Here is a 14,390-nt window from a genome sequence, read left to right as displayed (position 1 = left end):
CCCAGCTCAGCCTATCCCCTCACGTACCTGGGGGCAGAGACTAGTACAGTGAGCACACAGCCACAGGAGCTGAAGGCTGAAGACAGAAACGATATGGCAAGAAGCCCTGGCCTGGAACAGGGCCCGGCCCCCCTGCAGAAGTTCAGCCAGGAAGATGTGGGGCAGTGGAGCACTAGAGAGAGACACAGACGTCAAGGAGCAGCCAGGAGGGTTCTGGGAGTGCACGTTGTCTGGAAGGACTGAGCAGGTACAGGGATGGGGACAGGAGGGGGTTCTGTGCTCTACCAGGAGCCTTATGGCTCATTCTGGATCCTGACCTCAGACCAGTGATTTCTCAAGCTCGAACCCAGATGATAACCAAGAAAGTTATTTGCATCTTAGACAGAAAAGCCTTCAAGAGCCTAGAAACACTAAATCTCTCTGGGTAAAATAATAAGCATTAGGCAGGCATTCTTATCTGGGGCAGAGGAAGTCCTCTGACTTCACATGTTCTCCTTGTGGTACAGAACACTAGTTATGGCAAAAACCCCAGAGCTGGAACCACATGTTGGGTGCAGATGCAAGGCTGTGTAGTCTGGGGGTCAGGGCCCAGGGCACTGACCTGATTGTGGTCTCTGGGGGAAAACTCAGGACCTGCAGGTAAGTGGATGGCCGGAAACAACAGTAAATATTGTGAGATCTGCAAGTGCAGCAGGCAGGGTGAAGAGGAAAGAAGTCAATTTGAGGTAGAAGCTGGCACCGGATCATAGGCTTAGACACAACCTCCCCAACCCACAATGCCCCAGCCCCAGAGGGATACTCCCTGGCCTGAGCAGAGGGAGGAACGAGGGAAGGACTAGTCTGGAGCATCTCATGAGGGTAGAGGGCAGGGGAGTAATATCAAAGAGAAGGTGTGGCAGCATGGCAGCATGGTCTGGGGGGGCATTTCAGAGATCCCCAGCAGTAGGGAGGAAGAGCAAAGCAGCCTCACAGATCTTCACCTGGAAATCTTCTTCTCCAGCTGGTTGAAGTAGACTCGGGCACCTGGAAGGAGGCCTAGTGGGGGAGGCAAGTGTGGGTCTTTGATATAGATGTCCAAGTGCGGGCGGGACTGGCAGTCAGCAGCCTCCACGGCTACAGTCAGCTTCACACACCCTCTGGAGGCCCGAGCACCACCTGCAGCAGCCAAGGGAAGGGTCAGGGGCATCTGCCTAGACCACAGAGTCTACTCTACTCTACTTCACACTTTCCCACCAGAGGAGGCATTACCAGGCTTCGTCCAGAAAGGGGCCGGAAATGGCTCACACAGGGTCCGTGACAAAATCTCAGCTGAGAAAGACACCAGGGACTCGGTGAAGCTGTAGGGTCACAGAAATACAGTGAAAACGGAGGCATTAGAAAGCAGAGATTGGAGAGAGGTCTGAGGACAAAAGGAGGAGCCCAAGTCTCTGCTAGAACATCATTTACAGGGTCCTAAAAAAAACCCTGAGCCGTGTCAAGTCACACACTTAAGGTAACAGGGCAGGTACCTCTCCACTTTGACTCAGGTCATGATCTCAGGGTCCTGGGACTGGGCCCCAACTGGAGTCTGCTTCTCCCTCTCCCTCTGTTCCCCACCTCCCCCTGGTGGTGGGCATGCGTGTGTTCTCTCTCTCTCTCAAATAAATGAAATGTCTTAAAAAGAAGACAAAATTAACAGGCCTTATGGGAAAAACAGCTTATCACTCAAAACCTACACAACACTGTGAGCAGAGGCCTTACCAGAAGTACCCCAGACGTCAAATGTGCCATATGCCTGTGTAACTAACAGGTGGCCCATCACTGGCGGCTTCACATGCTGGCATTCATGCCCACTCCTTCAAATTAGGGGTCCTTGAGAACACTTTCTACTAGTGATCAGTTTTATAAAAACTTCATGAACAATCCAGTAAGGCTTTTTTGCTTTTTGAAAACACGGGGAAAATCTGTGGCTTCCTCTGCACTGGCAGCTGCCCCAAGACAACAGTTGTTCCTTGAGGCCAGGAGCACTTCCACTAATAAGGAAGGTCCTGCCCTATAGGAGTTTAGCTTTGTTCTTTTTTTTAATGGTTTGGTGTTTTTGTGTGTGTGTGTGTGTCTGTTTTTGTTTTGTTTTGAAGATTTATTTATTCATGAGAGACAGAGAGAGGCAGAGACACAGGCAGAGGGAGAAGCAGGCTCCATGCAGGGACCCCAATGTGGGACTCGATCCCTGGACTCCAGGATCACACCCTGGGCCAAAGGCAGGCGCCAACCTGCTGAGCCACCCAGGGATTCCCATGTCTGTGTTTTTTAATATTTCCTTTCATTGCTCTAACTTTTCCCTAGTTGTGAGAAAGCTTGCTTGTGATCTTCTGAAAAATAGTAATGTACAAGGGAAAACTCAGGCATGAAACACACCTTCCATCTCAGGGGGACAGCATTCTCTGGGAGCTAAACACTGTTACAGTAACACATGCTAGGGCAGAGGACAGGCTGTTCAGCAAGTCAGCAGGCAGGAAGAACAAGGGGCCACATGAGCCGGAGAAGCTGGTGGACATTTACTTGCCACTGAGCAGGTCGTCCAGTGGGGTCTTAGGCAGGGCCTTGCTGCTCTCCAGTGCAGCTGGGAAGTCCTGGCCATTCTCAACCTCCAGAGTCCAGTCGTCCTGGACAGTGAGGCAGGACGCATAGCCTGCCAGCTCCAGAGGGCGGTGGGGTGTGCATGACGGTCCCCCCTCCTCGAACAACAGTGGGGTCTGTCAGCAAGAAGACAACTCTCTGAGTGTGTCCTGCTCCAGAGGCAGGTTTGCAAAATACTACGACGCAATTTTGCTTCCTTCCCAGAGCCTGGTGAGGAAGTGGTCTAGATTCAGACAGGCTTTCCAATTGATCTAAATCCACCCTTCTTCTAGGAAACCTGGTAGATATAGTAACCAGGCACTGCCACGCCCTCTCCAGACCGTCACAGGCCAAAAAAGCTTTCTGGGGAAGGGTGAATGAAGAACCAAATGGGGCACTCACAGGAGGGCCAGGACCCACGAGCCGGTACACTTGACCTGGGTGCAGGAACTCAAACCAGCGTACTGAGCAGCCGCGGAAGACTAAGAGAACCTGGGAGGAAGCAAGGGAGGCAGGCAGGTGCTGAGGCCCCAGACAGGAGCCAGGCGCACAGGATGTCAGGCCCTGGGTCCCTACAGTCCCAGTTTACCTTCCGATCCTTGTTCCCATCTCCTTGGGGTTCAGGTGGGCCCCATGCAGTCCCTTCCTTCCTCTGGGTGCCCCCAAGCCAGCTCCCCGAAACGTAGAAACTGAGGATGGGCTTGGGCACCTCTGGGCTAGCTCCTGGGGGGAGACAAAGATTCCTCTTCATCAGTGCCTCCTTGCGGGACAGCAAGAACAGCCGGCTCTGTTCTATGTGGGAACCCTCTGGGTGGGTGGGCTCTGCCTGAGTGAGGGAGGTGGCTGAGTGAATCAAGGGTCTGGGCACAGGCAGGATCAGGGCATCCGCCAGGAAGAACTGGATATAGACTCTGTTGAGAGACAAAGAGTAGGTTTCTTAGCAATGCACACAGGTGTCACGGGCCCCAGTACTCCACCACCTGCACCAGGTCTGCTCCTTCCCCTCAGACCTTCAGGGTGTGGCCACTATCCCAGGGGCCCAACCTGGCCTGCTGCTTCTGGATGAAGCCTGTTATGTTCAGCTCCTTATAGGAAGGAAAGTTGCTTCTGACATTCCTTTCTATGACCAACTGGAACTTCTCTGTCCGCACCAAGCAGCCTAGAGAAAGAAAGTTTTCTACTTTGACAAGAGGAGGCGACTGTGGGATGAGCAGTGAAGTGGACCACCCTGCATGTCTCACTGCCCATCCGAGGCCTGAGCTGCTCCCCTAACACAACACAACAGCCCAGACCTGACCCCCACCTCAGAGGGATGGTATCTCCAAGGGGGAAACTGTCCCAGCCACACGTCCAATGCTGCCCCTGGCCTCCTGGGCTACAATGCCTCAGTTCTATTTTCTCATAAATCCCAAAATGCCTCGACCTAAGAAACTGTCCCTGTCCATATATCTCAGTGAGTCCAAACTAAGAAGTGTCTCCTGATGTGCACGTCAGAGGCTATGGTGGGAGAAATGAACCTTCGGATTGGTGTTCTGGCTGGAAAAACCCCTGCTCCTTTTCTCTGCCAATACTAGCGTCTCAGACTTGTCCCCAAGCTCAAGGATCAACACATGCCACTCAGCATCTCAAGAAAACCTCAACAGGTACCTCCTCTCCCCAGCCCTACTGTTCTGAGACACCACCACCCCCAACTCCACACCTATGAACCGGGAGTCAGTGATGGGCTGAGAGTGCGTGGCCAGGATCAGGCAGGGGAGGGAACCAGTCTTGTCCCGAAGCTGCAGACAGCCTTTATGAGACGAAGCTGCCAAAACCCCAATTAAAATCTGTAGGGAGATACAGGACAAGATATCGGGTATTTGTTCAACAAATACTCAGCAGCTACTCTGCACCAGATGCTATGTTAAATGCTAGCTACAGAACGAACAAAAAAGATGTTGTCTCTGACCTCAAAGGACTCACATGGGTATGAAAAAAAACACCCAAGCATTCGCACATTCAGTAGCAGGGGTGAGGTTAGAAGCAAGAGACCATGCAGGACCTCACAGGGCACAGTAAAGACTTTGCATTTTACCTTACGTGCTCTGAGAGAAACCAGCAAAGGATTTAAGGCAGCTTTGTAAGCCCAGTGAGGTTGGACCCCCTCCCTGTCTGCCACAGGGAGAACAGATGGGGTGGGCGAGAAGAGACAGAGCCATCTAATAGAAGCCTGGTGCCGCCAAAGTGACGAGGAAGATCATGGGAGGGCGATGAAGGTAGCCTAAAGTGCAAGTCCTGAGCACCGGGCGCCCCACCTACCTGGGCTGGGTGGAAGGTGGCGGGTAGCAGAGAGAGCCAGGACCAAGACACACGCTGGTTGAGCTGGGAACTGGTCAGATGGGAAGCCTCCGGGAGGGGCAGGAGGGTCTTGGGGTCAAAGGCAGCCCAGGCCCTGCACCGCCCTTCCTCTTTCAGGGTGGTCAGAGTGGGGAAAGAACATGGGGTCTGCAGCCGCGTGTACTGTTGGGACGGAAGAGAAACCAGATAGTGCGGCCAAGTGTCCCTCAGGGCATCAGCTCCGCCACCCATCTCTTCCACACATGCTCGCACCTTCTGCAGGGGACAGTGATGCGGCTCTTCGAGGATCTCCTTGTGTGCATTCCGACGGGTACTGCCCGGTGGAGTCAGAACATCCAAGACAGGAGCCAGGAGTTGCAGCCCCAGGCTGGGGTTCCCGGGAGAGGAGTGCTGCAGGAGCTGGTGGTGTCTCAGCATGTGGGGACACAGCCTGGGCCAGGAAGAGAAGCAGTCACATGCCCCAGAGAGGTGTGCCCCTTCCAGGATCCTGCTCCCCTGGCCCTGAACCCCTCCAGCCCCCCGACTCCGAACCCTGCCCTCCTCACTTGGAGGCCAGCTCCTCCAACGCCTTGGTAGCCCACAGGTACAGCGGAAGGCCTAACTGACGTTCCCACACCAGCTGCTCATACAAGGAGGCTCCCTGAGCCTGATAGAAAGACTGAGTCTCAGGCTTCTGACAAGAAAAGCCTCGAAGTAGAATGGCGCCATGGAGGCACGGGGCGAGCACAGGCCTTCTCGTCCCTCCACCCACTGACTGCAGGAGGTGAACATCCTGGAGCTGAAGAAAAGCAGAAAAAATGAAAATGCAGAGGTGAAACTGTCAACTCAATGATCACTGGAGAGTTGCCTGTAGTTCCCTACTGCCTGGCGCCAAGAGAAACCTTTTCTCACATACTGGCCATTTCCTTCCATCTCCTGTACTCCACTTTCTGTCCGGCACAACCCACAACCCCCATGAGAAGCCTTCACCCTGCCCCCCACGAGCCCCGCCCAGTTTTCCTATGGGCCAGGAGGCTCTTGGCTGGTGTGGGAGAGCCACCAGGGACTCAGCTCTAGCATCTCCCCCTCTAGTTCCAAGGCCCTTCCTTTAAAGATGTTCCCAGGACCCAGACTCTACTCCTTCCTGATCTGAGCTCCCATCCAAATCACTCCTGGTATTAAGTATGCAATCCCCACCATCCAACAACACGTAAATCTTTTTACATTTTTGCTGTAGAAGTTCCTAACCTGCTGCTGCAAAACATAGCAGCCTGTGAAGGTCAGAGAAACTGTTGAGAGAACCTGTCACCAGGCCTGACCCCTCACCTACCTCCAGGGAGACACCCGGCCGTACCACCTTCCTGAGGCTGTGGAACTGCTGGTAGGCGAGGCAGAGCGCCAGCTGCCCGTCCACCTCATAGAGCCCGGCTGGCTGACTTAGCACACTAGTGACCTTTCCCTGCAAAGAGGCCAAAGGTCCAGTTGATCCCTCTTTCTTTCCTCTCTGGAGACCCGAATTTCCAGCCCCCCATCCTCATCCCTGAACTCTCAGATCTCTCCTTTTTGCTCACCGTGTAGGATAAGAGTGTTGAGTTCCGGACAAGAGCTGTTTCCCTGTCCCCGTCTTGGGAGCTACTGGGCATGGGGAGTGGCGCAGGGTCAGCCTCCAAGAGGGGACCATCCAGCTCCAGTTCCAGCTCTCGCACACATTCTGGTTTCAGCGGCAGCAGATGGGAGGAGGGACTGGTCGTCCAAACACGGTAACAGTGCCCACGGATCCTGACTACTCGCAGCGCTGTCAGCACATAGGACCTACCAGGCCAAAGGGCTCGGTGCCACACCAGCTGGGCAGGGATCTGGCTTGTGCAGGGGCAGGCAACACGGCACATGAGACGCTTCCCACGACACTGCCCCTCTGCCAGAGTCTCTTCCCATCATGATCTGACCTCAATCACCTGCTCCTCATGAGTTCTGCCTGTCTGCCAATTAAATATTAACCTTCTGGATCTGCTTCCTCTCAGAGGAGATACCAAATATTTCCTAATTCCTCCCTCATGATGTGAACCAGCCCTAAAACTTCCTCCAAGATACAGAAACATTCCACCCCAAACTCATGGCTTTTCCATTTTCCCATCCTACCCCATAACACACAAACTACTTTGGTTTGTTTAATCATACGTATGGGGTACCACAAGCTCAGTACTGGGACAGCCATGAAGGGAAATACAAGAGACTGGTCGCTCCATCACAACGTATCTCAACCCTCTGGGGAACAGAGACACACACTCAAGTAACATCGAGGAACCATATACGATCTACTATCAGAAACAACACACATTCAGCAAAGTCTTGGGGAAAGACCAAGAAAGTCAGGATGGGTAGAAATGAGTGGGAAGGCCTAGTGAAGGAAGCGGGATCTGCATAGGGCCCTAAAGAGTATCTCTGGTTTGTCAAAGTGGAGAAGACAGAGAAGGGTGATTCAAGCAGGAGGCAGCAACATAAAAGTGCCCAGAACTCAGGATGAGCAAGGCAGTGAGAACATCAGCCAGGATGGAAAAGGAACTTTCCTGGGAGCTGCATGACACAAGATGGAAGCCAAGAGGAGAGAGAAAATGCCTAGCAGTGACCTGCTGGAGACTTCATTTTAAAGGAAAACACAGGGATCCCTGGGTGGCACAGTGGTTTGGTGCCTGCCTTTGGCCCAGGGCGCGATCCTGGAGACCCGGGATCGAATCCCATGTCAGGCTCCCGGTGCATGGAGCCTGCTTCTCCCCCTGCCTATGTCTCTGCCTCTCTCTCTCTCTCTGTGTGTGTGACTATCATAAATAAATAAATAAATAAAAATAAAGGAAAACACAAACTGTCAAAGTAGGGAAATAAAATAAGCCTGGGACAGCAGGGTATCATGTGGATTGCAAAAGGTGGTTGCTGAGGAAATGCAAGCAGAAGGGCAAGAAACAGCATCCCCAAATGGAATAACCTTCCAGGGCGCGCTCCTCCCACAGGCCCAACACAGCACACTGCCATTCGCAGGGCTTCAGAACCTGTTGCCAACTCAGGACACCCAAACCTCACAGACCTCCGTTTCTACCCTAGAACCAGGGGTACTGCCAATCAGACCTCAGGCATCACACCTGGGCACGGGTGTTGCTGGGACCTGATGCAGGCTTACTGCTTATGCAGAACCAGTGGTTACCAGTGGTCTCACTCAGCAAGCCAGCAAGTGCATACTGGTGCCTCTGCTCTTATCCCACTGCCCTCTGCACACTATGCTTTCTTGCACCAGGACGGCCAACATCGTAGCCCCTTGTCCTATATTCAGACCCCAGGGCCCTTCCCTTCCTGTCTGAATGCCAGGATCTGAATGCCGACCCCGAGCTCTGCTCTCCTGGGCACCCTTCACTCCTCTTTGAACACAAAAGCCCTACCCGAGGAAATCAGACCCATGTCACCCCAGCACCAGACCCTTCCCAGTGGGGCCATGGTCACTGTTCAGCAGCCTCTCATCCCTGACTGCCTTGCACAGCAGTTACCCTGAACCTCTTCTCTTTTCAGAGTCAAGTCCTTCATTTGCAAGAGATGATGATCTCAGCTCCTCCATCACAGAAGAGATTCCCTGGGGTCATCCAGGGTGACAGTATGTCTCCAATATGTCTGCAGCAGCCTATGAACACAGCAAGATCACTCCACCCCTGAGCCACTTCCACCCTCAGCAGCATTGCCAGCGGGCTCTAGGAGACTTGAAACAGTCTAACGTACAGAAAATACAGAAGCTCCTCTATTGGCCAGGAGGAAGAGAAACAAGACCAGAAATTGGAGCAGGCCCTAAGCATTTTTTAATTTTAGCATTTTCAGTTATTTTACCTGCTAATCACTGTCACTCAAGCTTTTGACACATCCAGACACAGAATTCTAGCAGCGCTAATAAATCTGAGTTCCCTTTTTTGTTATGTACATAAGAACCCTTTTACTCTTTGTCTTCAACTCTTTTAAAACATTATTCAGAAAATTACGTAAGTTATAAAACAATAGTGTAAAAATTAACAATTCTAAGAGTGACTAATAAAAGCACCTAGTTTTTAGAAAGTACACGTAGCCAAAAAAAAGTACACATACTCAAAAGTCTTAAAGGTGCTAAGATGAATAATTTTCTTGCATCCTGCTAATAAGGGGAAAAACAAGTGATTCTGACAGATTCTGAAACAGTCACACACAATATGAAAGTTGTCTAGTCAAATGAGGTGCACAGCAGAAAAATGTGCTCCCTACTTCATGTGTGTGGGAGCAACGCTACCTGGACCCCCTCAACAGCACTGTCCTCCCCGCCACCCAGGAAGTGGCTCCCCTCCCCAAAGCTGCACTCTTTGCCTGTGAGGCCTTTGCTCTGATGATCCCCCTTCCAGCTAAAAGTCCTGACACCACCTCCAGAACCCTGCACTCACCCCAATCCTCACCTGCACGACAATGGACACGTGGCTGCCAGCTGGGGAGGACCCGCCAAGAGACAAGACAAAGTGAGCTTTCTTCTGACTCCTCACCAGAGCGCTCACTCGAATCAGCTTCCCAGCCAGGTTTGGCTGCACACCTCTGAGCTTGCCTCTAGACAAGGAAGAAAGATTAAGACAGAAGGCCCATTTTTTATTTCCCCTTTTCCCACAGATGCCTGCCCTTCTGCTGTAAATAACCTAGTAGTCATCTAAAATTAAAATCTCAGGGATCCCTGGGTGGCGCAGCGGTTTAGCGCCTGCCTTTGGCCCAGGGCGCGATCTTGGAGACCCGGGATCGAATCCCACGTCGGGCTCCCGGTGCATGGAGCCTGCTTCTCCCTCTGCCTATGTCTCTGCCTCTCTCTCTGTGACTATCATAAATAAATAAAAAATTTAAAAAAAATTAAATTAAAATCTCCCTAGCCCAAGATGCCTGGGTAGCTCAGTGGTTGAGTGTGTGCTTTTGGCTCAGGGCATGATCCCAGGGTCCTGGGATTGAGTCCCGCATTGGGCTCCTCCAGGGGAGCCTGCTGTTCTCTCTTCATCTGCCTCTGCCTCTCTCTCTCATGAATAAATAAAACCTTTAAAAAAATAAAATCAAGTCAAATAAATAAAATAAAATCTCCCTGGCCCAAAGCTATTACTGTGAAGACGTCCTGCTAACTCGTCCTGACCTTGGATAAGGCAAACGTCCCTTGAAGACTCGGCACTCAACATCTGGGAGAGGCCCTCTGGTTCCCTTTGGCTCAGGTGGGAACACTCTACCAGTATGGCTCTCAGGACCTTTCCCGCCTTCCTCCCAGTCTCACAGCCCTCTAGCCTCCCTGAGAGAGTGAGGGAAGGAAGGGTTACCTGTGCCTGAGCAAGCGGGAAGCAGTCTCTGGGTAGAGAACAGGGAGCGGGGTGAGAGGGCCAGGGCTGGTGTTGGAGGGGCACACTGGTACCGGAGCACTCAGGAGCTCTAAGTGTCCTTCCCCTGAAGAACTCCACCTGGCAGGAGGGAGGTAACTCCAACTGGGGAACAGAAACAGACGACCCAACCAAGACAGGTCCAGATCTATGAGCTAGAAAAGACCAAGAGCAACAGTTAACCAGGACCCTAGCATCCCACCCACACTCTGCTACCTTTCTCCTCTCAGAGAATTAATGGCCTCGCTCCCTAGACATCATCCTTGTGAGGCTTGGAGACACATGACCCTCACCCTCCTACTCACCTCACAGTTTAAGACACCAGTGTTATCTTTTACATAGAGGTCTCCTTTCCTGCACTCCTGCTCCAAGTCCCCCGACAGGTCTGTCAGTGTCCCTAAGAGTATCAGCCGCTCCCGTGGGAGGGGGGTTCCACTCGGCCCAGCCTCTTGGGTCCAGGCCTGGTACGCACTGCTGCTCCAGGACAGGTGGCTACAGCATGGGAGGTTCTGGTGGGTCTTGAGGTCCTGCACTGAGACAAAGCTGTAGAGGGAAGGAAACAGAGGTCCTGCAAAGCCGCATCCAAGTCTAGGAATTACCCACAACCCCAATGATTTCCCCAAGCTCCCAAGGAAAGATAAAAGAAAATAGAGGAGCTTAAAGGGCAGGAGCCTCAGGGCTGAGAGCCTAAGACATGAGGATGAGGTCTGGGCCCGAGGACTGGGGGGTGTCCTAAGGCAAGGTCCAATGCCACTCTGAACAACACATGGCAAAGAAAGGGCCTAGACAAAGGAAGAGGTGCACCAGCAGTCTGAGGGGATAAGCAGACTCTGGGGAGAACGCCGGACCACACACAGCATCCCTGAAAGCATCTCGGCTCTCCACTGCATGGAGAACCCTGACAGGGCCGCTAGGGCATGTGCCTGCTGGCCAGACCTCAGCAACCCCAGCCAGGTGTCCTCCCTCATCTGGGATATCACAGAACCTGAGACCAGCGGGGAAGCAGAGACTCAGCAGGAGTCAGTATCAAGAGCTCCCAAATCTCAAAAGATGCTTGAGATCGGCCATTCTCCAGGCAAGGTTCGCAACACTGCTCATTGCCACCCATGGCAAAGTGAGGCACCAAGAATGTGCTAAGTAATGGTGAGTTTCTCAAGGTTGTGACGGATGCACATCTGTCATCCCACTCTCCCACACACTTGCCTTCTCATGATCATCTGAACAGAAGAGAAAGGATAAAGGTACGAACCGTCACAACTTACCCTCCTCCTTATACTCATGAACATCACCCCCGTGGGAGTACAAACAGCTGGGAACGCTGTCCTGGGTGGCCCACTCCCCTTCCACATCTGCTTCATTCTTTCCCAAAAGGCTTTGGAGAATATAAAAGGCAAAGATGGAGACTAGCACGTGTTGAGTACTAGTCTATGCACATACTATAACGGGTCCATTCACGCTCAGGAATGCACTGCAGCTTCACCAAAAACCCCGGTTATCACCACCAATGAAGAAACTTCAAGAGGTCAGGTACACTATGGTGTGGGTGGCAAAGCCAGGGGTGTCTCACTCAAAAGTCCAGGTTCTTCCCCTGTGTTTCTCTACTTCTCTAAAGGCCCAGGACAGGCAGCTGGAGAGAGCGGTCTCTTTCCCCTAGGAACCTTCAGGACAGAAAACAGGATGGGGTCACTTTTCCCCGATTCTTCAGGGTCTAGGTAAGGAAACTGAAAGTGAGAACCCCAGATCCTTGCATTGTCACTGCTCTCCAGCTTGCAATGCTTACCACACTACCTGGCACACGGCAGGCACTCCACAAAGGAGAAGAGAAACACAGATAAATAAAATCTTTAACCCTGTCAAGTAATTCCTATTTTATCCTTGCCCACCATTCCGTACGGATTCCTCACTTCTACACAAACATAAAAATATATTTTACACTTATCAAGAATAAGAAACTTTAAAGAGTTCCCAAATTTCCTAACCGTTCCTGACTTACCACTTTTTCATTATTCAATTTTTTTAAGATTTTATTTATCTACTTGAGAGATAGCACGAGAGCACACAAGCAGCGGGGAGTGTGGCAGGCAGAGGGAGAGAGAGAAGCAGACTCCATACCAAGCAGGTAGCCTATTGTGGGGCTTGATCCCAGGACCTTGGGATCATGACGAGCAGATGTTTGCTTCATGGACTGAGCCACCCAGGTGCCCCTCCACTATTCTGGTAATACCAGAATCTTGAGAAATTTGGATCTTTCTTAATTAGAATATGATCACAGAGGCCACTAGGCACATATCCAGCTCACCTGTGGGAGACTCTAACCCTCCTGCATGAGGCTTCACGGCAATCACAACCTCCTCAACCACGACTAATCTGTCCCATGCTAGAGGGAGTTTTCTAATGAGATTTCATTCTGTGTTTACATAAACAACGTATTTAACCTTACTAGTTCTAAAAACTGGAGGAACAAAGGAAAACGTGAAGCCAGTGGAGCAGAATGAGAAGTTACAAAGGGGAAAAAGAAACCCCAGGTAAGTGTGTCCTGAGAAATTCCTTTGGGATTAAAATAAGGTATCAGATACACACAAAAAACACCTTTTTAATAAGATAAACACCAGATTGGGGAAAGGCTCAGGATATACATATACATTGCTACGTGTGTCCTTTGGCACAAGTCTGCCAGTTGGAATGCAGAGTGAAAGTGGCCAGTGGAGTGGTTGCATGTGTGCCCACTGAGCCTATACCTCCCTTCAGAACAGTGGGTGCTGCCAGGGAGGGTAGGGAACAAGTGGGTGGGGACAGAGCACTGAGGACACTCCACTCAACCTGTAATGTTTTACTGCCTATAAAAAAGAACTGAAGCAGGGTGCCTGGGTAGCTCAGTGATGAAGCATCTGTCTTTGGCTCAGGTCATGATCCTGGAGCTCTGGGATCAAGTCCCAGGTTGGGCTCCCTACTCAGTGGGAATCGGCTTCTCCCTCTCTCTCTGCCCCTCCCCCTCCCCCTCCCCCTGCTTGTGTGCATGAGTTCTCTCTCTCTCTCCCTCAAATAAATAAAATATTCAAAACAAAAAAGAACTGAAGCAAACATGGCAAATGTTAAGGTTTTTAAAAGCTAAGCGGCAGGGGATCCCTGGATGGCTCAGCGGTTTAGTGCCTGCCTTTGGCCCAGAGCGCGATCCTGGAGTCCCGGGATCAAGTCCCATGTTGGGCTCCCAACATGGAGCCTGCGTCTCCCTCCTCCTGTGTGTCTGTGTCTCTGCCTCTCTCTCTCTCTCTATGATAAATAAATCTTTAAAAAAATTTTAAAAATAAAAGCTAAGCGGTAAGTACTGACCATGCACAGCGTGAAAAAGCACCCTGATGAATCTGGAGGGCTTTCACAGGAAACATTTGCTCAACGGAGGCAGCCTGTGTTGGTTTACAGTCTGGTGGACCAGCATTTTTAGTTTCCATCAGTTTATAACAAAGTCCATGGATAAGAAAACTATTCAGAATTTTGAAAATGATGTTCACATAACAGTACAATTAAGCTGTCTTCTCATTCAAGATCCCTTGCCTTTACTGCTGGAGACAGACTGTGGGGCCGAGTGAACACCACACTGCAGTGCACAATGTAAATCCAGGGAGAAAAATACCTTATGCTTGCGTAGGGCTGGGAAATGCCTAATTAAACAAAGCTAAACAGGCTTTCATTTTTCTTTATTTTTTAGAGGATAAACAGTGATACATACACTCACATAACAGAATACCATGCAGCAGTGGAAATAAATGAGCTAGAGCTCTTAACATGAGTCAATCTCAGGAACATGTGAAGCACAAAAGGAAACTGCAGAGGATATATAAGGTACGGTGCTATTTACAGAAAGTCAAGACATAAGCAAAACTACATTACATGGCTCAGAGATAGGTTTGTGTGTGTAATAAAAATATAAAGAAACAGGAATAATACACCCCACATTCGACAGAACTACCTTACGATCCAGTGATTGCACTACTATTTATCCAAAAGATACAAAAATACAGATTCAGAGGGGCACTTGCATCCCAACATTTATAGCATCGTTAACAACAATACCCAAACTGT

The 14,390-nt window shown here is 51.0% G+C and overlaps 1 protein-coding gene across 3 annotated transcripts in view; it reads right to left on the bottom strand.

Moving 5' to 3' along the window:
* The window catches only part of CTC1 (CST telomere replication complex component 1), a 21,688-nt gene that overhangs the window by 1,370 nt on the left and 5,928 nt on the right, over positions 1–14,390 (bottom strand). For all 3 annotated transcript variants that reach the window (XM_072821211.1, XM_072821212.1, XM_072821213.1), the window contains 17 exons: positions 10,616–10,853; positions 10,254–10,465; positions 9,369–9,513; positions 6,486–6,770; positions 6,245–6,373; positions 5,481–5,713; positions 5,188–5,365; positions 4,897–5,097; positions 4,298–4,424; positions 3,643–3,757; positions 3,188–3,509; positions 3,001–3,090; positions 2,542–2,735; positions 1,249–1,337; positions 981–1,155; positions 602–679; positions 28–172 (listed from right to left, as the gene is read on the bottom strand). In XM_072821211.1, coding sequence (XP_072677312.1) covers positions 28–172; positions 602–679; positions 981–1,155; positions 1,249–1,337; positions 2,542–2,735; positions 3,001–3,090; positions 3,188–3,509; positions 3,643–3,757; positions 4,298–4,424; positions 4,897–5,097; positions 5,188–5,365; positions 5,481–5,713; positions 6,245–6,373; positions 6,486–6,770; positions 9,369–9,513; positions 10,254–10,465; positions 10,616–10,853 — 2,956 coding nt within the window. The remainder of the gene's footprint in view (positions 1–27; positions 173–601; positions 680–980; positions 1,156–1,248; positions 1,338–2,541; positions 2,736–3,000; positions 3,091–3,187; positions 3,510–3,642; positions 3,758–4,297; positions 4,425–4,896; positions 5,098–5,187; positions 5,366–5,480; positions 5,714–6,244; positions 6,374–6,485; positions 6,771–9,368; positions 9,514–10,253; positions 10,466–10,615; positions 10,854–14,390) is intronic.

The sequence above is a fragment of the Canis lupus genome, chromosome 3 (genome assembly GCF_048164855.1).
Source record: "Canis lupus baileyi chromosome 3, mCanLup2.hap1, whole genome shotgun sequence".
Lineage (NCBI taxonomy): Eukaryota > Metazoa > Chordata > Mammalia > Carnivora > Canidae > Canis > Canis lupus.
This window is presented reverse-complemented; position numbering and strand designations above follow the sequence as displayed.